Below are 25,643 nucleotides of genomic sequence, written 5' to 3' on the forward strand. Positions count from 1 at the left end.
GCCTACCTCCTATGTGCTCAGTTTACAGTACACATGTTAAAATATAATAAAAGGGTCATCCTGCATAATTTTATTTTCTCTTCATTATTTATTATTGTTTTATAAAAGTATCGGATCGGGACTCGGTATCGGCAAGTCCTCAAAATCAAAGGACTCGGAATCGGACTCGGGGGCAAAAAAACCTGATCGGGACATCCCTAACATCTAGCCTCCACCTCATGGCTTTCCCTGTATCTCCGTCAGGTTCAGGTGGATGTTCCTTCTCTGGATCTTTCTGCGGTGGATTTACCTCAGTTTCATATTCAGTTCGTGCTTTGTTTGGGGTTAATTTACTTTTTCCTCCAGATCTGTGGATGCTGGATGCGTTCCCATTTCCTGTAACTCTGCAGAAGAGTCTCGTTGTGTTGTTCCAACGTCTTCAGCTCCTGAGGTGTGAGACTGCTGGCAGAACCCGCCGCGTAGCATTCTGGCGGTTGGCGCTGGGCGTGAAGCGCGTTTATAATCCGATACTTCCAACGCTGGCCGTGTGTGTATTCATGTGTGTGTGTGTTGAAGTAGCTGGAATACCACATCTCAGGTTTCAGCCTGGCCGGCAGGACGCTGCTAACTGATCTCCTGTCAATACCATGCGCTGCTGTCTGTGTAATCCCGGTTGCCATGGTGACAGCAGAACCAGCACAGTGAACGCTAGGGTGAAGCAGTTAACGTATATGTTATTTCCACAAATGCAGCTGGAAAGAGCTGCATAAAGAAGGAATTAACTTCATTCACTCACTTATACCCCTTTTCCACCAAACAGGTTCCAGGGCTGGTTCACAATTCGTTCAACTTGTGAGAACCAGTTTGTTTTTCCACAGCTCGGGTGCTAAGGGGAGCCGCCTTGATTTGATTTATTCACACACTCACACATGTGAATTGGTCTCCTGGAGAAGCTATCAAAAGCTTATGGTAGGAGCCAATGAACATAAATACAGTAGGCAGGAATACATACATGCACTTACACTTAATACACACAAAACAAAACAACATGCACATTATACTAGACTACCACTTACATACAACATATCACATTACAAACACTTAACATGAAACATTTTGTGAACCCGGAGTGTACATTTATACATAATAGCTTAACAATTGATTCTTTAACTTGCCTTTAAATATGGAGATGGACTGTGACTTTATAAGGCTCATTCAACTTGTTCCAAATCTGTGTTTCCCCGACACACGACACTCAAACTTGTTCACACAAGTTCACGTTTTTTTCCTATAATAAGGTGTTTATGTCTCGTATTGTGGGTGTGCTGGGGACCAACGGAGATTGGGATGAGTTGAGTTAATCTGGGATTCAAACCTGAGACCACCTGATATATTGTACACGCATTATGGAAGTAGTTATATTCTTTAAGGCGAAGAAAACCATAGTGGGCAAACAGGTGGAGAGTAAGTGAATTAAATTCAGTCCAGGAGATGCATGGATCATTTTTTTCTGTAAAACTTCTAATTCTTTTAGATGACTGGGATAAGTATTACACCAAATAATATTACAGTAATTTAAATGAGGTTCAAACAAAGTTTTATAAAGGATGAGAAGGGCAGAGCGTGGAAGCAGGTGTCTCAGTTTGAAAAACAGACCGACAAATTTAGACAGTCATCAATGAGGACCCCAAGGAACTTTGTAGAGTTTACTCTCTTTTTTTCTTCATAATTTATTACGGTCTGAAAGGCCAAATTTTCCATATTTATTCGTTTTTTATTGAAACAAAATAATATATCATTTGTTTTTCTTATTACGTCTCTGCAAACGTCTGTTACGTCGCTGCGTTTGCGTGAAAGTTGCAGCAACAACCAGGTATCTGCTCTAACAGGACTTGGTCCATGTAGATCCTCCGTGGACACATCTCTAAAAGACAGGTTGTCTCCTCCTCCTCCCATGATGCTTTGCTGCATCCAGATTCATTCTTATCTGAAAATGTCTCCGTGTCCCAGTCTTGCTATTGCCGTTGGTCTTAATAACTCCTCCCCCTTCGCTTACGTAAGCGGTTCTTTCCTCTAGTACAACCAGAGACGTTCTATAAACCGAGACAGCCCACTACGGTTGTGTTTCCTGTATCTGTGTCACGTGACTGCCACGCCCCTTTAGGAGACATGAAGTAGGTCCTGAGTCTATTGAGTCCTATGGGAAAAGTGAACGTGAGCACAGATTATTACCAATTCCTTCTCCCCATAGTAACCTAAGTAAATATGGGACCCATTTTTCAAAAGCCACAAACCTTCTGAACATTCTGACACCAAAATGGACATTTTCAGACCGACAGATTAGGAGAAAATGAACTTTGTTTGAGACCTGTCTCTGTCTGAGCAACACACTCTCGTGAGATTTGGCTCTCATCGTTTTCCCATCGGATAAAATGAAGTTTAAAACTAAAATAAAACTTGCTTCTTTGCTTAATAATACTGTTATTTTTATTATTTAAGTATTTTTGGAAGAAAGTTGTACTGTATCTAGTGTTGTATGTTCCAAAACGATGTGGGGAGAGGGGCAGCCACGCCCACTTAGGAGACAGGAGGTGGATACCATTTCAAACCATTGGCAGTAACGGTAATGCGCTATCTTGTGTATAGAGGATCTTTGGTACAACAAAGAGTTGGTTCTACCTTGGAACTGGGTTTTCCGGCACGGAGTCAGTTCTTTGTCAGTGGAAACAGAAAGCCAGAACCAGCCCTGGAACCAGTTTGGTAGAAAAGTGGTATTAGAAATAATTTACTGGTGACTGGCGTCAGTTTGAGTTTCTGACGGAGTAAAACTGTTCTAAACCATCTTTAAAGAAAAACTGACTGTTATTGTTTAACGTCTTGTTAACGAGGAACCAGCAACATTTTAATACCTGACCTGTGTGAAGACCACCGACTGAACGAGGGGAACCTTTGGACCCCGTGAACTCTGGACCTCGTGGCCGTGTTGAGTAAAGTAATCTGGTTCTGGACCAGACTGTGAGCACGGTTATTTCTGCTGTTGAGTTGGACTTTTTAGTTGGTTAGATGTTGGATCTGGATCAGTGGTTGGTAGAGGGACTGCAGGTCTGGATTTTAATTAATAATTGTTGTGAAAATAACAGCAAAACCCATGTAAACACAAACAACCTCCATCTCTGTTGTGTAAAAGTCACATTATAACATGAAATACCTTATTAGTTCGCAAGAAAGATAATTAATTTAATAAAAATCAATCAGCTTTTCTCAGTAACGTCGAAGCAGCAGAACAAAGACGGCGTTCTTCAGAGCTGCAACGGCGTCCGTCTGTTAGAGGAGCCGCTCATACGCAGTCCAACAGTTTTATACAGGATTTTGACCTTTGAGAAAAACCTGCTTCATTACAATAAAATGCTAAGTGGAATATTTAAAAACAGAAAGTGTGCCTGCGTGCCTCATCACATACAGGTGATCTTTAACTGATGACACTCAAACTCACGTCCTGGTCAGTCGTGACGATCACAGAGATAAAGAACGGTTAAACATCATAACTGGCTGTAAATAATTGTCTGAAATTGCATAAATGGATAATGAAAGTCTTGAGATTAGCATGGGTTCAGCTAAGCTAATATAGGTGGCTTGTGGAAACTGAGGAAGGATGAGGATGTTTCATCTCACTGCCAGGCTCGTTCATGCTGCTCATTCGTCCATTTTTTACTTAACCGGAGTCAGTTTCTCCCAACATGATGGTTTCAAAGCTAGTCGACGTGGCTACAGAGCTAGTTACCGTGGCTACAGAGCTAGTAGTCACTGCTACAGAGCTAGTTGCCGTGGCTACAAAGCTAGTCGCCACGGTTAACCCATTTCATTTTATGTCTGACATCCAATGACAATAAAGTAATTCTATTCTATAAAGCTAGTCACTGCGGCTACAGAGCTAGTAGTCACTGCTGCAAAGCTAGTAGTCAGTGCTACAAAGCTTGTCAACACGGCTACAAAGCTAGTCGATGCAGCTACAAAGCTAGTAGCCACGGCTACAAAGCTAGTAGTCAGTGCTACAAAGCTTGTCAACACGGCTACAAAGCTAGTCGATGCAGCTACAAAGCTAGTAGCCACGGCTACGAAGCTAGTAGCCACGGGTACAAAGCTGGTCAACACGGCTGCAAATCTAGTTGCCACGGCTACAAAGCTAGTTGCCACGGCTACAAAGCTAGTCGCCACGGCTACAAAGCTAGTTGCCACGGCTACAAAGCTAGTAGCCACGGCTTGCAAAGCTGGTAGCCACGGCTACAAAGCTGGTAGCCACGGCTACAAAGCTGGTAGCCACGGCTACAAAGCTGGTCGACACGGCTACAAAGCTGGTAGCCACGGCTACAAAGCTGGTAGCCACGGCTACAAAGCTAGTCGCCACGGCTACAAAGCTGGTCGACACGACTACAAAGCTAGTTGTTTCCTTTATTTACATCAAACTCACTTTGTTGAGTCTGACAGTCTAAGGGTGCTTTCAGACCTGTGGCCCGTTTGTTTTGTTCCGATTCAGGGGCTGAACCGATACAGTTGTTCCGTTTCTCGTTCGTGGGGTTTGTGTTCACAAGGCAAACGTCTGTACCGTTTCAAAGCTGTTAACAAATGCCATGCGCGAACCAGCTGCTCTCTGATTGGTCAAATTAACGCGGAAGGAGTTTCCTCTTCCGCACCCCGGGATAAACAACACGCACCTTTCAGCGCAGCACAGACTGCAGCCGTTGGCTTGGCTGATTTATGGTTCCGCGTTACACCTACGTAGGGTATAGGGTTGCCACCCGTCCCGTAAAATACGGAATTGTCCTTTATTTGAGAAAAAAATGTTGCGTCCCGTATTGAACAAATACGGGACGCGATTTGTACCGTATTTTCATTAACTTTTACACCATATTCTAGTTGAATTATTGAAATAAGTTAACTTTTACACCATATTCTAGTTGAATTATTGAAATAAGTTAACTTTTACACCATATTCTAGTTGAATTATTGAAATAAATTAACTTTTACACCATATTCTTCACCTGTAACTATATTATACATCTGGGCTGATGTGGACATACATAGGAGGCTATTTCAGTTGGTACTATGGTTGTCTGTCTCTACAGTCATGCAAGTTCAATGCTATTAAAGCACTTTAAATCAAAGCATTTTGTTTTTTCATATAAAATAAACAAATTTTTATTCAGTTTAGAAGTTTTGGGGCTTTTTTTTTTGGCTCCTGCGCTGCTGAAATCAGGGCGTCCCTTATTTCTATTTCTGAAAGGTGGCAACCCTAGTAGGGTACACCGTAGGTTCTGCGTCGATTTAACGCGGAACCATAAATCAGCCTTTACCCATTAATTTATGTGAGCTGCGGAACTCAGCGGCGGGCGAGAGGGCGCCTGCTGCAGCAGGGTTTGCGCTGCGCAAAACCCTCCCCGAATTGAACATTGTTTAATTTCACCGTGCCGCGCTGGGACGACATCTCGGAGAGAAGGTGGTGGAGGCTGCACCGACTCTCCTTGCGCCGCGGTCGCACATACACAATGAATGGCGTTGTATCGGTTGCTGTGTGGATTATGTTCTCACTACAAAATAAAAAAAATGAACCGTTTCAGGTCTCGATTGGAATCGGGCCGAGACCACCTCTCCTAGGCGATCTCGGAACGCTTGTTTTGTACCGTTTCAGAGCGCGATTACTGTGTTCACATATACCAAAACGTTCCGATCTTTAGGGGGAAATGTTCCCTGTTCCGGTACAACTGCTTGAAACGGTACAGGTGTGAAAGCACCCTAAGAGACTTTCTCACTCTGACGGTGGTTTAAACCAATCAGCTGTGACAATAATTGGGCCGAAGAGGACGAAGACGCTGGCGGGAGACAACAGGAAGTAGTTAAGTGTCTCTGAGACTCGTTTACTGAGCTGCTCTGTCAGTCTTCAGCGCCGGCGGCGGCGGTTCCCTGATGTAAATGTCAGAGGAAGAGAAGCGACACATCAGTACCAGATGATGAGCTTCCAGCTGTCCGTCAGCAGACTCCAGGCGAGGAAGAGGAGATCCATTTACCCCCCCCGGACTGCTCAAGCATGCGAGCAGCAAACTGATGCTTTCACTCAGAAGTGCAGTGCTGACGGCGACTGTGTTACGTGCAGCGTCCGTCGACCTGCTGCCTTCTCATGTTTCAAACATCAGAGGAAACCAGATCTGGTTGCAGCTCGACTCAGCTGGTTCCGGCGTCTCCAAAGTGACCCGAAGATCGCTGACGTGGAGACTGGAGCAGAAGCTAAGGGCCTAAGGGCTGGGATGTGCAGAGCCATGGCCTCCCGTTGAGCGGCGAGGGGCGGGTCTGGGTCCGTCCTCACGTCACCGGTATCTGCCATGAGTCCGGCTCGTTCAACGGCTGCTGCCAGGGGATTTTAGCACGCCATCGTTTATCTCACATATGACGGTAAATGTTGAGCAGCAAGGAACTAATCTCAGCGCGGCGGGAAGTCTGACATGTGTGGCCCGTTTTTATCCCCCGTCTCCAGGGGTTCCCAATCCGCTTAGCAGTTTATGTCCACTGACATGAAATAAAACATGTAAAATTCCTAAAATTCCCCCAAAACAGAACCATAACTGGGCTGATTTTAAAGGCGGTCCGGCATAATTTAGTAAAAATACTAATAAACCCTCCAGTTATCGTATGTTTTAATATCTAAACCTGAAAGCTGATCCCTCCTCCTGAAGCAGGGGTGTCAAATGTGCGGCCCACAAGGTTTTCATGCGGCCCGCGAGAAGTTTCCAAAGCAAAAAACCGAAATGTTAATTTACTAAAAAGGAAGGCATAAATAATTGCCATGAATCGCAGCATATCCAATAATATATTTCTTCTACAAATCCATCGTTATTCCACAAAGAGAGCAGTTTGAAATTTTTTTAGTTTTCTAGAATGCATTTGCTGATTTTATTTCCTTGTAGCCAGTCGTTTATTTTTATTAACTGACTACTATTATATATTTTCGCAGGAAAAATATCACTGCTAAAAAAGATGATAGAAGATATTTATTCAGAGAATTTCAGTTTTGAATACGAGGATAGTGACGAAGTAAAACAGTTAAAAGAGAAGTGCTAACTTTTTCGGCACACTGGCGTAAATATCCGCGCCAATTTTTAAAAATAAATACACTTAATTGTACTGGAAAAATCTCTAAATCACAAAGAAACACTCTCGGATGTAATAAGAAAGATTTTGCTTTTAATTAAATTTCCTATAAAAAAGCAAAATATAAAAAAAACATACTTGTTTCTGTTTATCTTTGTAAAATGATATTAAAAGTATCTTACATAATTAAAAAAAAAACGAGAAATTTCAAGAAAAAAGATCCTGAAGAAATATATTTTACGTAATTAGAGTGTAAACAAAGTGCATATTTCCTTTAAAATTAACTAAACTGATATTGGATTAGATAACAATAGTAAAAAAAAAAGAATTAGAGAAAAAAATTTCCGCACCGTTTTTGTTATTATGAGCGTGCGGCCCGCAAGAAATAAATTGGTCAAATCCGGCCCGCCAAGTGAAATGAGTTTGACACCCCTGTCCTAAAGCCAGTCTCCCCAGTAATACCACTTCTGACCACCAGGGGATGGAGAATCACGCGATGAAGTGTTACCTACAGTGGGACAACATTGTGTTACGAGACATTAGTCCCATCTAGTGTTGTTTTTGTCAGCCTGTTTTAGTTTTAGTTTTAGGGCCAATCCCAATACACCCCCTACTTTCTACCACTAGCCCTCCCTCACTACCACTACCCCTAAAAAAGAAGGGACAGATTTTAGGGCACTTGAAATCTTCCCAGGTCTGTCCCAATACTCCCCCTACTCCTACTTTCAGCACCACCCCTAAAATCAGGAAGCTGAGAGCCAAAAGCTGTTTTAATTTCAGCTGTAGCACTGTTAATATGCCACTTTATTAAGTTTTAATATTTTTTCTGGCGTAAAAGTAACCGTTAGGATCCCCAACCTGGGCTCAGTTTATCCAAATAACGCCTGTTAAAAAATTTGACCCGATGTTTTCGGCGATGAGAAGAGCGGTCCGGGGCGCAGCAGCTCACGGCCGGGTCAACCTGCGCCGTCGTCCCGGGGGAGAAACCTGCAGCTCTGTGGAGAATTACCGCTGGCTGAAATAAATCATTTAGGAAGATAAATGTTGGTTTAATAGATGAAATCTAACAGTTATAGCTACGCCTGTTAAGAAATTTGCTCCGAAACTTTCGGGATTTCTGCCTGCCGCCTCGGGAGCTGATTTATGGTTCCGCCTTAAATCGACGCAGAGCCTACGACGTAGGCTCTGCGTTGGTGTAACGCGGAACCATAAATCAGCCTTTATTCTGGCGAGATCTGAAAAGACTTCCCGACAACGGGCAAACGAGTGATTATGTACATTCACTGAGTGAATATTATGAAAGTAAAATATATATTTCTCGCTAGAAATGTAATCAAAACGCATTTTTATGCAGAAGCTAACTCAAAATATTGATTTTATTCATTAAAAAATAAGAAATGTCCAACATGTTTTAAAAAAAAATAAGACTAAAATGCTCAGACTTTTAGTCGACTGAAACTTGACACGACTAAAAGGAGAATGAACGTGACTAAAACTAATAAAAACTAAAATGATAGCTCGACCCAAAGACTAGACCTAAACTAGAATTTAAACAGGCTGACAGAAACAACACTAGTGCAGATGAAATATGACGAGTGTTTGTGTGCTAATGTGCACTGGGGTTCATACCTAACTTTTCTGAGTTACCGCCCGCTTTTAGTCTGGAGTGGTACGGTTACATACTGTGTCTTTAATGAGGAGGTTTTAAATAATCTTCTCATTGCTTTTTTTTTTTCTTAAATGCAAAAAATATTCCATGTGGTTTTATTTGTGTCTTTATTCTCACAGTGTCTACGTAGATTAAATTTGGTGATTGAACTGATGAACGTGCAACTAAACCCGGTAAAACTGCTTGCTGAGTAACTTCTGCAGGGTGGACGGAGCGAGGGAGGATTAGTAGATCGATAATGTGAAAGGTGCAGAGCTCCGACTCTCTCTCTGCTTTAATGAGCGGCGTCCTTAAAGAGACCTCATGACATCTGATCCGGTTTAACCTCGATACCGGTCTGATGCGGCGGCTATTTTAGGGCCTCGATGGAACGTGGTCGGAGGAAGGAGGGCAGGATGTGCAGCTCAGTCAGCCGAGCTTTCAGAGGTTCACCGTTAACGGATCCATGGATCCGGATCGTTACGTGGACTGCAGGATCCAGCAGGGAACCCAGAACTAGGGCTGGGCGATATGGACCAAAAGTCATATCTCGATATTTTCTAGCTGAATGACGATACTCGATATATATTGATATTTTTTCTGTGCCATAATTGGGGTTTCCCCCAAAGCATTATAGCATAGCATCTCTGTTAGCATCTCTGTTAGCATCTCTGTTAGCATCTCTGTTAGCATCTCTGTTAGCATCTCTGTTAGCTTCATTTTTTTCTGAGGCAAACCCTTAAAAAAACAGTCAGGTTTAATACAAAGCCTCGTGCCAAATGTCACACAGGTTCCTTTATTAACAGAGGTCTGCACAATATCAACATGTATAAAACAAATGAAATAAAAATAAACTGCCTGCATATATAGAATAAAAATGTTTCTTGAATAAAATAAAACAAATATCCCTTTCCTGCATAACAATTAAATTAAAATACACTGTGCAATTAATACAATGTAGACAGTAACAGGCAGACTTTTCCACTGAGGTTGACAGTTGTGCAAATGACAAAACATTTGTGCAAATCTCAAATAAAACATTCAAGTCAATTTGTCACAAAATAAGCTATATAAAAATCATAAAAAAATATTATTTATTTATTTATTTTTTAATAATTGATATAAACGATATTGTCTCGTACCATATCGCGTTTGAAAATATATCGATATATATTAAAATCTCGATATATCGCCCAGCCCTACCCAGAACCAGATCTTCTGGTTTCCTGGTTCTGGATGAAGTGTCCACTACGGCTGGTATCACCAGTCTGGACCTGCTGCCCCCCCCGGCCCTCGGCCCCCCGGCCCTCGGCCGCTGCCAGGGCATCTGCGCTGAGCTGGCTGCTGGATCAGGACTTGGCAGGTTCCCCCGCCCCGGGGGGGGGGGCCGGTTCCTCTGCTGCAGCGCCAGAGCAGCAGCTGTTTTTGGGAGTGTGTGTGTGTGTGTGTGTGTGTGTGTGTGTGTGTGTGTGTGTGTGTGTGTGTGTGTGTGTGTGTGTGTGTGTGTGTGTGTGTGTGTGTGTGTGTGTGTGTGTGTGTGTGTGTGTGTGTTCGGAGTGAGGGAGGAGTGTTGGTGCAATAGAACAGCCGGTCGTCTCGTCTGCAGCAACAAACCAACTTCCAGATTGAAGCATCCATCCATCCATCCATGCATTCATCCATCCATCCTTTCATCCATCCATCCATGCATTCATCCATCCATCCTTTCATCCATCCATCCATGCATTCATCCATCCATCCTTTCATCCATCCATCCATCGTGCGTGCGTCCTTCCGTCCGTCCGTCCGTCTATCCATCCAACCTCACCACCACTTGGGTCATCAGCTCCTCAGCAGCTCAAACGATCATCAATACCGTTGAAAACAGAAAGACCCCCCCATATTAGGGCTGAACGATATGGACAAAATTTCATATCTCGATATTCATGCCAGATATCTCGATATCGATACGATACGATATGACTTCGGTTCGGTGAAAACCAAGCATTTTTCAGAAAAATAAAAACATCAGAAATCAAAAGAGTGCAGTTTTATTGATTAGAACTCACTGCCAGTCATCAACATTAACATAAAGTCACTCAATAATAAATAATAATCAAAATATTTTACTGTAGCTCCGCTTTAACAATAAATAACCAATGCAGTTAGAGTTAGAGTTCAGTACATGTTATTGATTGGACGCTGCAGCTGAACGGACTGTCACAACATCACTGCAGTTTCATGATGGAGTGAAGACAGATTACAGATTAAACTCATGTTTCACTCCCAGGTTTCATATTTGATTTATTTTCTGTTTCAACAATTAAATATCTAAAAATGTTAACTTTCAATCTGATCAACAAAAGAACCAGAAACAACTTTCTTAATTTATTACTGCGCATGTGCAATCCCCCTATTTGTCCAATCCTTGTTTTTCAGTATCCTCCAACGAATAGGAAATAGAGAAAAGAGTTTTCCACTCGCTGTTTTAATTCCCAATTTCGATTTTCAAACACATCAATTATTTTTTTATTATCAAAACAAAAGATGGGGAACGGATTATTTTGGTTTATTTCTCGTTTTTATAAACGGGTGGACACGTCGCAATTTTCACCAAGCACGACTTGCACAACACCTCGCTCTGGTTGACATTATCCTTTCTAAATGTAAAATACCTCCAAATATTGGAGGATGATTTATGTTTTGGCACAAAATTAGATTCTGCACCGCCAACGGCCGCATTATCCTCCGCACTCATGTCTCTTTTCTTCCGTTTTGGATTTCTCCGCTCTTCTCCGCTCTCCTGTGCGTGTGGCTGTGTCATGGATGTATTATATAACTGGATACCGGATCGAAAATGGCCGCCCATTCATTTCAATGGAGTTTGCTCACCCAGCGCATCCGCCGAAAACATTTCTGACTTCCTGGTTTACTTCCTGGTACACGGGCCCATAGAGCATGCGCAGTTGAGTCACCTCCCATGATGCTCTGGGGCCTCCCATCATGCCCCGGGGCAATGTGAACGAGCGCTGCGCGCTCTGGACAAGCGCTGCGCGCTCATGAGTCCTTCAGACCGGTAATGATAGATGTACACAATGAAATTAGGGATTTATAGGGCAAATCAACCGATGCTGTTCTCAAAGTCATGGTTATAGACTATACATGGTTCATTTGTGTGTTTTTTTTAATTAAAGATAAAACGAGTGATTTTTATTTAAGATGAGACACCCCAGGTTAATAGGCTAAAATAGGGTAAAAATGTAAATAGCAGGTATCACCATGAAACTTCCCAAGTTTATTACTTACATTAAGACAAATATTTTTTGTATTACAAGTTTTGTCAAGTATTATGTTTAAATATGTCAAATATTATGTTTAAATGTGGTTAATTTACTGCGTTACACAGAGGCTACGCCGTAGGCTCCGCGGCTCCGCGCACCCTACGGCGTAGGAGCCGCGGAGCCGCGGACTGCCCACTGCCCACTGCCCTGCGGGCACTGCCCGGCTTCGCAGTGCCCGCGGAGCTGCGGAGGTGCAGCTTCCCCGGGAGCACTGTCATAAAATAAACTGAGGATTAAGGGTTAAGATGATGTTAAACACATGACATCTAAAACTCCACGGCACCGTCGCAACAACTACGACACATCTCTCTCCCTGCACGTTTGCTCAAACCTGATGGAGGTCAGTTTTATTGTGAGGTGGGGATCTCACGCCACAAGCTCATTTTGTTAATATTGACCCTCATTTAGTCCCGTGCAGGGCGCTGCCTCCAAATGAAAGAGCAACAGAAGAATACATATTTGAAGTGCGTTAGGTGTGTGTGTGCAGGAGGATCTCAGTGGAAACACCCACACCTGCGCCTCCGCGGAGCCGCAGATGATCTACAGGATCATTACAATGCTTATGAATGTGGTCGAAAACGCAGATCTTCGGTTATGTGTGGATGCAAATGTTTTTATAAACGGAGGGGGGGAAATATTCGTTTTTAAAAATACCCGGCTACGTGTGGACAGGGTCTTAGACTTGTGTTATTCCTGCCTGATATCTTATTTTCACAAACCATACACCGTTGGCTACAACGGAAATGTTTAAGTACAAGAATGACAAACCATTATTATTCTTGCTATTAAACATTTCTGTTTGGTGCAAATTGGCAATGCAATGTGTTTCTGAGTGATTATTCCGCCGAACGGCTTAGTTTCAGCCATCCTCGTTCCCGAGACACACACGACCGCGCTTTGCGAGTCCACGGCACAGCCGTGACGTCACGCCCAGAAAGAGACTTTTCTTTGACTTTTCTGGCCGTTATAAAACATTTTTGACGGATATAAAGTCCATGACTTAAAAATATAGAATACAAAGATTAGTAATTGGTGGTGATTACAGCTGGAGGTGTCCTGTGAACAGTTTTAGAGGCTTCTCTTTTACTATTGCGGTCTATGGGAAAAAAGCTTTCTGGGCCCCATGGGATTTTTTGTTGCAGTACCGCGGCTGGCCACTGGAAAAAATCGGCGTGCCTGCTGAGCGCGAGACTGGGGGCCTGGGCTGTGTGCGTCTACGTCTCCCTCACTCCCTCCCTCCTATGTTTGTCATTGGTTGGCTTCAGCTGTCGATCAACAGCAAGCATGAAATAAGCTTTGTGGTTGGCTGGCCGTAGTGGTGCGTTCAAGAGCAATCTTAAAAGTAGTGTTTATGGAGACTGCTCGAGCTTTACAAGCAGGGCGAGCGGAAATATATCGTTTATATCGTTGCTTTTCCGTTATTAATGTCTTGAATGTTCATATCTCGATATAGATACGATAACGGTATATCGTTCAGCCCTACCCCATATCCCTCCATCCTTCCATCCCTCCACCTCCCTGGAGGATATTTACGGATCACGCGGCTTCAGAAGAGTCTGCAGGATCCTCAGGGATCCATCGTCTCTTTGAACCGCCGCCCTCTTCACGCTGTTTCAGGCAGCGAGAACAAAGAGCGACACTGATGCGGCGTCTGCAACGCTTTAAATACTTCTCTGCTATCGTTGTTCTACTTATTCAGTTTATAAACAGGTTTGCTGCAGAGTGAGACTTTAAGAAACTAAATAAATGAATATTGTGGCACTATTGCAGTTTGTTTCCAGGCGTGCTGAGCGGAGCAGAGCCGTGTGCATCATCCTGCTCGCTGCAGACGACTCGTTACATCCTCAGGAAATTAAAAGGGCACGTCTGCCTTAATGCAGAGCGATTAAATGTTATCTCCGTCTCCGGCGTCTCCGCATCCTCAGAAGTAGTTCTTTAAGAAAGAAACAGGGTTCGTCACGTATGATAAATCACCGGCGTCTCCGCGGACGAGAGCTCGTTATACCCAGCATGCAGCGGGGCCTCGTTGGGCTCGTTATACCCAGCATGCAGCGGGGCCTCGTTGGGCTCGTTATACCCAGCATGCAGCGGGGCCTCGTTGGGCTCGTTATACCCAGCATGCAGCGGGGCCTCGTTGGGCTCGTTATACCCAGCATGCAGCGGGGCCTCCCTGTTAGAGACTCTGTGAACGTGACATCACACCGCGAGGTCACGGCGGCGCGGCGCTGTCATGTGATCGATCAACTAGTGAACCCTCGGCTCGGTTATTGATCCTCAGCCGTGTGATAACTCCTCAGGATGAGGAAGTGATGTGGCTCCTGTGATTAAATCAATACCACGACCTGAGAGTTTAGTTTAACTCCGTTTGACTGATGGGACGTCGTCACTTTCCCCCGTTAACGATCCAGGTTGGACCACAGAAACTGATCCATCCATCCATCCATCCATCCATCCATCCATCCATCCATCTATCCACCTAAAAACGATTCGACCAAATAAACTCTTGTGACTGTTTTTGAGGCACTAGGGCCCAATCCCAATACTCCCCCTACTTTCTTCCACTAGCCCTAAAAAAGAAGGGACAGATTTTAGGGCACTTGAAATCTTCCCAGGTCTGTCCCAATACTCCCCCTACTCCTACTTTCAGCACCACCCCTAAAATCAGGAAGCTGAGAGCCAAAAGCTGTTTTAATTTCAGCTGTAGCGCTGTTAATATGCCACTTTATTAAGTTTTAATATTTTTTCAGGTGTAAAATGAACCGTTAAGATCCCCAACCTGGGCTCAGTTTATCCAAATAACGCCTGTTAAGAAATTTGATCTGATGTTTTCGGCGATGATGAGACCGGGGCGCAGCAGCAGCAGCAGCCGGAGTACAGACGTGATCGTCAGGTCAACCTGCGCCGTCGTCCCGGGGGAGAAACCTGCAGCTCTGTGGAGAATTACCGCTGGCTGAAATAAATCATTTAGGAAGATAAATGTTGGTTTAATAGATGAAATCTAACAGTTGCAGCTACGCCTGTTAAGAAATTTGCTCAGAAAATTTCGGGATTTCTGCCTGCCGGCTCCAGAGCTGATTTATGGTTCTGCGTTAAATCGACGCAGAGCCTACGGCGTAGGGTACGTAACCTACGCCGTAGGCTCTGCGTTGGTGTAACACGGGACCATAAATCAGCCTTTATTCTGGCGAGGTCGCAAAAACAGGTGATTATGTACATTCACTGAGTGAATATTATGAAAGTAAAATATATGTTTCTCACTAGAAATGTAATCAAAACGCATTTTTATGCAGAAACTAACTCAAAATATTGATTTTATTCACTAAAAAATAAGAAATGTCCGCCATGTTTTTTTTCTTGATTCAATCCGCAAATGACGACGAAAAGCATTCTGGGAAACTAGTCACTAGTCACTAGTTCAGTTAGTCAGCATCGGAAATCCCTACATCCGTAGGGACAGATTCATAGCCACTACACTAGTTTTCTCCACTCCCCCTAGGTGGAAAGAGGAATTGGGACACCACTACCCTCACGGGAACACGCAAAATTTAGGGGTAGGGATGAAAACTAGGGGTAGTGGGAGTATTGGGACAGGGCCTTAAATTCCTTCCCAGGGTTCCTTGCCTGGGGGGGGATCAATAAGGCTCACAGGCACCTTATTGATCACCAGACTTTGGGACTAAACCCTGATTAAGGCCAAAGGGGGACCTTGTACCTGTGGGACACCTCAACGCGGTTCCATCACCTGCTTGTGAAACCCACCGGTTCCAAGTGAAACAGGGTTTTAGTCTCAACGGTTTTGAGGGATTAGTTCCCTGAGTTATAAAACTGCCACATCTAAGACAGGAATGAGACGGTTCTGGACTCTCGTCGCCTCCGCAGACCAGCATCCCGCCACCTAGCATCGCTGACATTGATGGAGCCGTGGGCCGGGGACCAATGACAACCTTTCATTCCTCCGAGGACGGAGCAGGAGGATGAGAATGTGCTGCATTGTCTCGCACTGCAGAGACACCGCCGGCCTCCGTTTGGCTCGAGTCCATCGTGGGGGAGTTTCTCGGGTCGTGTCAGCTCAAGGAGAGAAAGAGAGGCCTTTATTCAGCCTGCAGGATTCTTCAGACCTGCCATTGTCATCGCCTCTGATGCCCCTCGGCTGCAGAGCCGCAGCGCTAGCGTTATGTCACCCCGCTAACCGTGTGGCTCTCTGCTGCTGCTGCTGCTTTCTTTTGTCTCGTTCACCGGCACTGATCCGTTTCACCATCTCAGAAGGAGAGAGCAGATTACACGCCTTTTGTCTGTGATTACAAAAGTCCAATCGGGCTTTCGCTGACGTCATGTCGCTCTGATGAGATGTTCAGCTCACTTCTCTTTACCTTGTACGGCCAAAAACAACAACAACAAAACCCCCTGATGAATAGCCACTTCTGCTGAATGACCTTCAACGGCCTGTTTTTGTTGCTCCAGAATAATCCAGCAGTGATGTCACCAGAATCAGCAGCGTGGTTGCTAGTTCAATTCTCCCGTTAAAAGGAGGCGAGCCGGCGGATAAATGAGAGTTTCTCCTGAACAATTCGGTCAAAAGAAGCAAAGAGCGCCTCGGAAGAAAAGCTCCATTCAGAGAAACTTTTCTAGTGAGGAAGTGTCGTGACGGGATTGTTAAAGCAGCGAAACGGTTATTTTAATAGAAAACACGGCCAAAGATTGATTACATTATTATTATTAATAATAATAATAATAATAATAACTAGAACATTTCAGGAAATTTTGATATGGGCATGCCCTAATGCCCATTCGTCCCCTCTCGCTGCTTTGGTTTGGGGCTGTAGTGGTTGTGTTTAAGGTTGTTTATGTTTATGTTTATGTTTATTAAGGATCCCCATTAGCAGACGCACAAACGTCAGGCTAGTCTTCCTGGGGTCCTATTTAAAAAGTACAATGTAAACAACAATACACAATAACATACCATTCCAGTTACAAAACATACACAGATACAATTGCAATTAAAAAGAAAAGAAAAAGAAAAAGAAAATAATAAATCACAGTTCCCAAAATGATAACATAACACTATTAACTCTCCAATCTAAAAAATTACTTAACATGTTTTTTGAATGATTTCTTATTTGGAATGCTCCTAATATTTAAAGGAAGAGTGTTCCATGATGAAATTGCTCTATATACAACAGTGTTTTTCATTGAATTAGTTCTTGGTCTTGGTAATGTAAGTTGACGCTGAGTTGAAGCTCTGGTCCTGTAATGATGAACATCTGCAATTTAACTTATCTGATTTGAGAATGCAGTGGGATGCCTGCTATGAATAAAGTTTCAAATAAATAATAGTAAACTGGTAGATAACCTATGATTCACCTTCAGCCAACTGAGACAAGAATGCATTCGGTCAACACTAGATCTATAAGAACAATTAAGAGTAAGTCTAGCTGCCCTATTTTGAGCTGTTTGTTCTGGTTGTGTTGGAGGTGGTTCTTGCCATGTTTGGGGGTTAATAATAGCCAAGAAACTACATGGCCAAAAAACTAAACCAAGACTTGGATGCACATTGCGGTTCGGCCCACATTTACGGATGATTTATCCATATTCTCCCCCTTAAAAATACATAGATTTGTTGCCATGGTAACAAGCCCCATAGGATAGAATGGGACAATTTGGCTTCAATATCTCAAAAGTTGTAAACAACAGCCTAATGACCCCTCAGTATGTTGTAGCCCACATCGTCCCAAGTCTTTAAACGTTGGATCGATGTCTCTGCGATATCGTGTTGTCGAGCAACAAGCGTCCAAAGTTCCGTTAGCATCAAAATTAGAATAATTAAATATCTCAAAAAGCGTATTAGCTAGCATGATGAGACAAAAATATGTTGCAGTACAACGCGTCCCGGGTTTGTCAATATTGTAATGATGTCAAATGAGTTTGTCATTGTTGTTTAATGTTTCAAGTCCGGGCTGAACGTTTATTTTCTTTTTTGAGGATTTACAGGAACATTTTTCAGACTTGTAAATAAAAATAAACATTTTTATGACCCCATGATCATGGAAAGGTTGAAATTACTGATATTGAAACCAAATGTAAGGAGACTGCTGAAACTATACTAGAAAGATTAGAGAGGTAGGATTTTTAATGCAAAACATGTATCGTACTTTCAGTTGAATATCTCCTGGGCTGATGAACTGGTTGGGAGTTTTGGGCAAGGCACTTGCCTGGTTTGAGTCCCATCTAAAAGTTTTATTTAGATTTGTAGGTATCAACAAATCTTAGCTAAGAAAATTAGTGTGGAGTTCCACAAGGTTCAATTCTGGAGCTTCTGTTGTTTAACATCTATATGTTCCCATTCGCACAAATAATGAAAAAGACAAAATATGTACGGTAATCGTAACTACATACATAGGATTAATGACAGATTATAAAACCATTATAGCTGTTTATCCTCAGATACCAGCAGGACTGTTGTGTTTCCTGTTTATTTTGGGTTCCTTTTTCCAGGTAAACTGTTTATCTCTTTGCATCTGTTTAATAAATACAGATCCAGGCTTGTTGAGGATTAAAGGCCCATTAAATGCTCATTAAAGGACCCGTTCTAAACACTAAACCCCACACTAAAACACTAAACCCCCTTCTGTGTCCCCGTCTCCCCGCAGGTTGTGCAGTCTGACTCTGAAGAAGCTGGTGGTCACGCGGGAGCTCGATAAGGAGCTGATTTCTGTTGTCATCGCCGTTAAAATCCAGGTAAGTTTCCAAACCAGAAGCAGCAGAGAAGATCTTCCTAAACCGGCCTTTCTGAGAAATGTAACTGAATACGGTCCACGGTTATAAAGACGTGTTTACATGTTTAACGCAGTTGTAAACGCTCTTTACACCCACATCACATCATAAACCTCACTGCAGCGTGAGGAGCAGCTGCAGGGATGTGGACGACCTCCGTGAGAAATGCACACTCAGTCAAACACCTTTTTTTCTCCTGCAGGGATCCAAACGCATCCTGAGGTCCCATGAGATCGTGCTGCCACCCAGTGGGTTTGTGGAGACGGACCTGGCGCTCACTTTCTCACTGCAGGTAAAGGAACAACAAGAAATGGCGGGATCGGGGGTGGTTATACAGGGTCTCAAGCTAGACTTGTAGTCCAGACCACCTAAACAGAGAATGTTACTGATTTAAATTGGACTTAATTTGGAGATGAAACCTGAATTTTAAATATTAAAGATTGAAAGTACATTATTTACCATTATAGTAATCAGATTACACCGTATATCAGCGTCACTGAAATGGACCTGATGCTTAATCAATCACAACAATATGCAAATATTATTCATATATTTATTCAAACAAGGCCGTTATAAACACAAAACTGTAATTAAATACAGACACATGCAGATGCACCAAAACATTCAATCAGATGCAAAATACAAATAGTTTACAAAACTGTACATTAACCAGAGGAAGAACTGGTGATCACCAGATTCTGTCACCTTGGTGCAACGGACTCTCAGTCGGTCGCCTCCATCATCGCTGTGCATCCAAACCGCAAACGGAAACGTAGCGACTTCCACATTGTTTATTTTTCGGAGTATTTTTCTGAGTTTCTTCCTTCCCTCTTTTTATTTAATCGATGCTGTCGAGCAGCACAATTGGTGCACTACCGCCATCAGCTGGTGCGGAGTGGTTACGTGTTCAATTGGTGGATCCTACCGGGTCCATCACTGCACGTGGTACCAGGACCACAGACCTCAGGAAACTGACAGAGTCCCACAGAGCTGGGTACCAGGACCACGGAGCGTCTCAGGAAGTTTGAATGGTTGGCAGGAGATGAGATGAGTTCTATCAATCAATCAATCAAATTTTATTTGTATAGCACCTTTCATCCAGGGCCATGAAATACAAAGTGCTTAACATTTTGACTGAAAAATAAGCATAATAAAAACAAAAATAAAAACTGGGAGACCAATGCACACTGTCATACAATATAATTAATTAAAATGAAATAATGATAAAAGTTCAAGAATTAAGGCAAAAAAATAATCAGTCCACAACAATAAAATATAATAATAATAAAAACATTACAAGAAATAGATAAATAAATAAAACAAATAGCTCTAAAAAATTGTTAAACAGAATGAAACTATAAAATTTGATGCTACATAAAAGCCAGACCAAAGAGATGAGTTTTTAGTTTAAAAATGTCCACATCTCCAACTCCTCTCAGATCCTCCGGCTGTTCCACAGTTTTGGAGCATCGTAGCTAAAAGCAGCAAATCTTTTAGTTCTACTCTGGAACAGCTAGAAAGGAAGAGCCAGAGGATCTGAGGTCCTTCCTGGTTCATAGAATAAAAACATCTCTGAAATATACTCTGGTGCAAGCCCATGTAGCGCTTTATAAACTAATAAAAGAACTTTAAAATCTACACGAAAACTAACAGGAAGCCAGTGTAAGGATTTTCTAGTCATCTCATCTCAGTCACCTCGATCATCACAAACAGAAATTTAGCGACCTCCACATTGTTTATTCTTTCCTTTTTTTATAAGGAATATATAAATAATATATAAGCAAAAATATGAAGCCAGTTGCTGCTTGTGTATTCATCCACTGAAGAAAAGTCATAAATGTGGTTGCAATATGGTTTCTGCAAATTAGAAAAGCAGGGAAACAGAAAAATATGGTAATAATAAGTGTGCCGTGCTCGGTGAAGGCATCCACTTCTGGTTACGCCGTTTTTACCACTTATTAGCTGCAGCTTTGAGCGAAGAACAGAATAAGTCCTTCTCAAGGGCACCTCCACAAACGACAGGGATGAGACTCCACACCTCATTATACACAGATATTAAGCTGCAGCAGACTCTACCCACAATCCCCTGCTGCTACTGTGTCGTCTTTGATGCTAAGGGAGCGATTCACGCTGATGTTTTCTTCTTCTTCTGTTCTTCTGTGGCGTTTGCTGCCGTTCCAGTACCCACACTTCCTGAAGCGAGAGGGAAACAAGCTGCAGATCATGCTGCAGAGGCGGAAGAGGTACAAGAACCGAACCATCCTGGGCTACAAGACTCTGGCAGTGGGATCCATCGACATGGCGGAGGTGAGGAGGCTCCACATCTGTGCAGATGTAACTGGTGTTGTTTCTGGCAGCCTGTTTCAGTTTTGGTTTTATAGCAGGGGTGTCAAACTCATTTTGCTTGGCGGGCCGGATTTGACCAATTTCTTTCCCGCGGGCCGCACGCTCAAAATAACGAAAATGGTGCGAACATTTTTTTTTCCAATTCTTATTTTTTACTATTGTTATCTAATCTAATATCAGTTTAGTTAATTTTAAAGGAAATATGAACTTTGTTTTTTAATTATGTAAAATATATTTCTTCAGGATCTTTTCTTGAAATTTCTCTTTTTTTTTTCAAATTATGTAAGATACTTTTAATATCATTTTACAAAGATGTTTTTTTTATATTTCGCTTTTTTATAAGAAATTTAATTAAAAGCAAAATCTTTCTTATTACATCCAAGAGTGTTTCTTTGTGATTTAGAGATTTTTCCAGTACAATTAAGTGTATTTATGTTTAAAAATTGGCGCGGATATTTACGCCAGTGTGCCGAAAAAGTCAGCACTTCTTTTTTAACTGTTTTACTTTGTCACTATCCTCGTATTCAAAACTGAAAATCTCCGAATAAATATCTTCTATCATCTTTTTTAGCAGTGATATTTTTCCTGCGAAAATATATAATAGTATTCAGTTAATAAAAATAAACGACCGTCTACAAAGAAATAAAATCGGCAAATGCGTTCTAGAAAACTAAAAAAATGTTGAAAACTGCTCTATTTGTGGAATAACAATGGATTTGTAGAAGAAATATATTATCGGATATGCTGCGATTCATGGCAATTATTTATGCCTTCCTTTTTAGTAAATTAACATTTTGTTTTTTTGCGTTGGAAACTTCTCACGGGCCGCATGAAAATCTCTCTCGGGCCGCACATTTGACACCCCTGTTTTATAGTCTTTGGGTCAAGCTATCATTTTAGTTTTTATTAGTTTTAGTTACTTTCATTCTCCTTTTAGTCGTGTTACAGGGTTTAGTTGAACGTTCATGAGTTCAATCACCGGATTTAACTTAAATCTATGATGAAAATGTAATTTTTCTTATTCTTTTTTTCATTTTGTCAAGAGAGTAGAAACTGTGAGAATAAAAAAAACAAATAAAACAACATGGAATATCTTAAAAGCAATGAGAGAATGATTTAAAACCTCCTCATTAAAGGCACGGTATGTAACCGTACCACTCCAGACCAAAATGGGGCAGTAACTCAGAATAGTTAGGTATGAACCCCAGTGCACATTAGCACACAAACACTCGTCATATTTCATCTCCACAACTTGTGTTGTTTCTGTCAGCCTGTTTCATTTCTAGTTTTAGTCTAGTCTTTGGGTCAAGCTGTTATTTTAGTTTTTATTAATTTTAGTCACGTTCATTCTCCTTTTAGTCGTGTCAAGTTTCAGTCGACTAAAAGTCTGAGCATTTTAGTCTTATTTTAGTCAGAATTGTCCATTTTAGTCTAGTTTTAGTCAAATATTGTATTTAGCCAAACCCATTTTACAATTCAAACAAGGTTATCTTATTATTATATTATTGTTACCTTATAGACTCAAGAATACATTCATTCCAGATACAAAAGACTCTAATTTGAGTTTACAACATATTTATTTTTCCACATTTCTCCCCGTATTTTTCTTTTCAGACGACACATTGGGTTTTCTTTTCCACGTCTATGTAGGAAAGTGGATCCAAAGATCTAAAGAATAAACTGGTTTAAAGACTAAACCAGAGGAAACTACTGAAAACATGGACATTAAGGATCTTTGGTGGAACATTTCGTCTTGTTTTGGTCAATGAAAATGAAGACACATTTTAGCAGAGTTTTTATTTTGTAATCTACATTCTAGTCTGGTTTTTAATCCTCTACGATATTGCATTATATATTTAATTATCGTTATCGTCACATGACCTGCATTTTCGTTTCGTTTTCCTCAGGTGATTAGGGTTCGTTGAGGACGATATTTAGTCCTAATTTTCTTTAACGAAAGCAACTTTACATTTAGCAAATATTTCCTTGTCTTCGGCGCTGAGAGAAGCAGCTCAGCTCGGAAACGGTGTGAAACTTTAACGAGAAATGAGATGAAGCCGGAGCTCTTTGACCTTTTGAATCACAAAGTGACTCAAGAAAAATCTGATGAGTCTTTGAAAGGCTCCAGTTCTCCAGCCGGTGCACAGACGCCGGCTCCTGTGGCCGTGATGTTAGAGAGGTTTGTAAACGAGGCCTCTTTAAAGGAGCATTAAAGGCGTCGCACACCAACAACAGATTGTTTCCTGACTGAAGACCGGAGCACAAATAAATATCCTGATTTCCGTGCACACGACGCCGGCACACGAGGGAGTTCCCATATGGCCCGCAAAGCTCAGCGGAGCTTATTAAGGAAGCCGGGGCAGCAGGAGGAAAACATTCAGGCGCCTGCTGGAGGGAAACGGCAGAGATGTGTTTGATCATCATTTAATAATGAGAAACGCTTCTACGATTGTGAGCTAAATAACCGAGATGTGCGGTAACTCGCCGAGCTGGACCCGGTTCAGGCCGGCGTCCTGGAGTAAACCGGGTCGGTCTCCGGGGGAAACAGCTGCAGCTGCTGCTGCAGAGCTTTTAACCCCAGAGATGATAAATGTTTATCCTTTAATTACTCTTATTCTTACATAACGTCCACTCAAGCAGCTTTGCATTGGGCATTAGTCCAAAAACCATTATCATTGTCATTATTTCAGACAGTGTATTTGAGGCTCCGCCTGGAAATGAGCAGATCTGGTTCAGGTGTCTTCTGATTGGCTGAGACGTGCTGGTGGGCGGAGCTTATGGCTCAGGATCACACACACATCCTGGTGCAGTTATCAATATGACCTGGTAATTAGCTCAGATATTTTCATTAGTTGAAAACTCATCGATGACATCACAACCCTTTAAGACAGGGGTATTCAACTAGATTATTCAGGGGGCCACATCTGCAAAAAGAATGTATGGAGAGGGCCGCACGGAAAATTTGGGGGTTTTCAAATGTATTTTGCACTCAAAGACGAAGATTTATGTATATATAATACATTTGTGCTAAGGAATGAGCAGGAGAATATATCTGTCTAGTTTACATAATATGTATTAATTGTCTCCAGATTTAGTCATTATGAATGTTAAATGTAATATTCAGATAAAGAAATATTATTTTTAAATGCAAGTTCATTTTGAAATCATGCATTCTGCAAGTTAATATTGAGCTACTTTTAATAAAACACGCCATAATGACAAAGCACCACTTTCCACCAAGATTTCCTTATTTGAATATTATATAAAGCATTGACCACAAGCATTTCAGTCCATAGTAGCCAGTTTGATGTTATAAATAAGCAACCAAAATATTAACCATAAGCTCCTTTATTTATGACACATCTATACATTATATCAGCAAAACAATCACATGAAATTATAGGAGGTTTAGAAGTCCGTCTGAAATGCAAAGTCCTCATTTAGAGATTCAAATGAAAAACATTTCAGGCCAATCCTAGAAGCCTAATGATGTAAACAAGTCCTCTATAAACGGAGGTAAATAACAAATAATGTGACAAACATTATCAATGTGCAACACTGGCAAAAGATCCGAAGTAGTAAAAAACATCTCCAACAGAGATTAACATGTACAAACACTGTCCAATGAATCATTAACCAACTGAAAAGGCCACCGAGCATCTTAAACTTTTATTAATTAAGAAAATGCGATATGTAAACCATGTTAGTTTCGCTTGCCGACCGGAAGTGACGCCGGCCGTAGTGTTGTCCTGATCGATCGGCCGTCCGATCGATCAGGACAACACTACTTTCCCCTCCCTTTTTGAAATATGACCAGGGGCCACATAAAAGCTCTTGGCGGGCCACAAGTGGCCCGCGGGCCGCCAGTTGAATCTCCCTGCTTTAAGAGCTGCTTTTACTCGTCTTTGAGGCTTGAACGTGTTGTAGAGAGATTCTCGTTCCCGCTTTCATCCCCCCCGAGCTGCTGGGTTCACCGAAGTGTCGCAGCAGCATCAGGGGACCAGAGAAGCCGACGAGTTCCCGCCTCCGGTTCCTCCCGGGACACCGAACAACTAATGACATCCAGTCTCAGCGTTCTGCAGAATTCAGAATCCCAGTTCTTCATGAGGCCTCTCCGTCGTTGCTCAAAGGCTGTTGCCCCATGGGTGAACGGAGAGGTGCCTAACAGCTGCCGGAGTAGAACCAGCAACCCCAGGAACTCCCCCCCCACCGGGGTCTCCAGGGTCCAGACAGGAAGTCCTGTGGATCCCTGGAGTTACGTCGAATTGGGGGGGTTTTGGAAAAACTGGAAGACGTTCAGATTCAGAGAGGAGCTTCATCCATCCATCCATCTAGAAAAAAGTTGAAATGTCGAGAAAAAAGTCGAAATGTCAAGATTAATGTTGAAATACAATTTCGAGAAAAAAGTCGAAATGTTGAGAAAAAAGTCAAAATATCGA

The 25,643-nt window shown here is 42.2% G+C and overlaps 1 protein-coding gene across 5 annotated transcripts in view; it reads left to right on the forward strand.

The window, feature by feature from the left end:
• pacs2 (phosphofurin acidic cluster sorting protein 2) overlaps nucleotides 1-25,643 on the forward strand; it is a 104,959-nt gene that overhangs the window by 40,132 nt on the left and 39,184 nt on the right. For all 5 annotated transcript variants that reach the window (XM_061743633.1, XM_061743635.1, XM_061743634.1 and 2 more), the window contains exons 2-4: nucleotides 18,735-18,822; nucleotides 19,061-19,150; nucleotides 21,040-21,165. In XM_061743633.1, coding sequence (XP_061599617.1) covers nucleotides 18,735-18,822; nucleotides 19,061-19,150; nucleotides 21,040-21,165 — 304 coding nt within the window. The remainder of the gene's footprint in view (nucleotides 1-18,734; nucleotides 18,823-19,060; nucleotides 19,151-21,039; nucleotides 21,166-25,643) is intronic.

Source organism: Cololabis saira, chromosome 16 (assembly GCF_033807715.1).
Source record: "Cololabis saira isolate AMF1-May2022 chromosome 16, fColSai1.1, whole genome shotgun sequence".
Taxonomy (NCBI): Eukaryota; Metazoa; Chordata; class Actinopteri; order Beloniformes; family Belonidae; genus Cololabis; species Cololabis saira.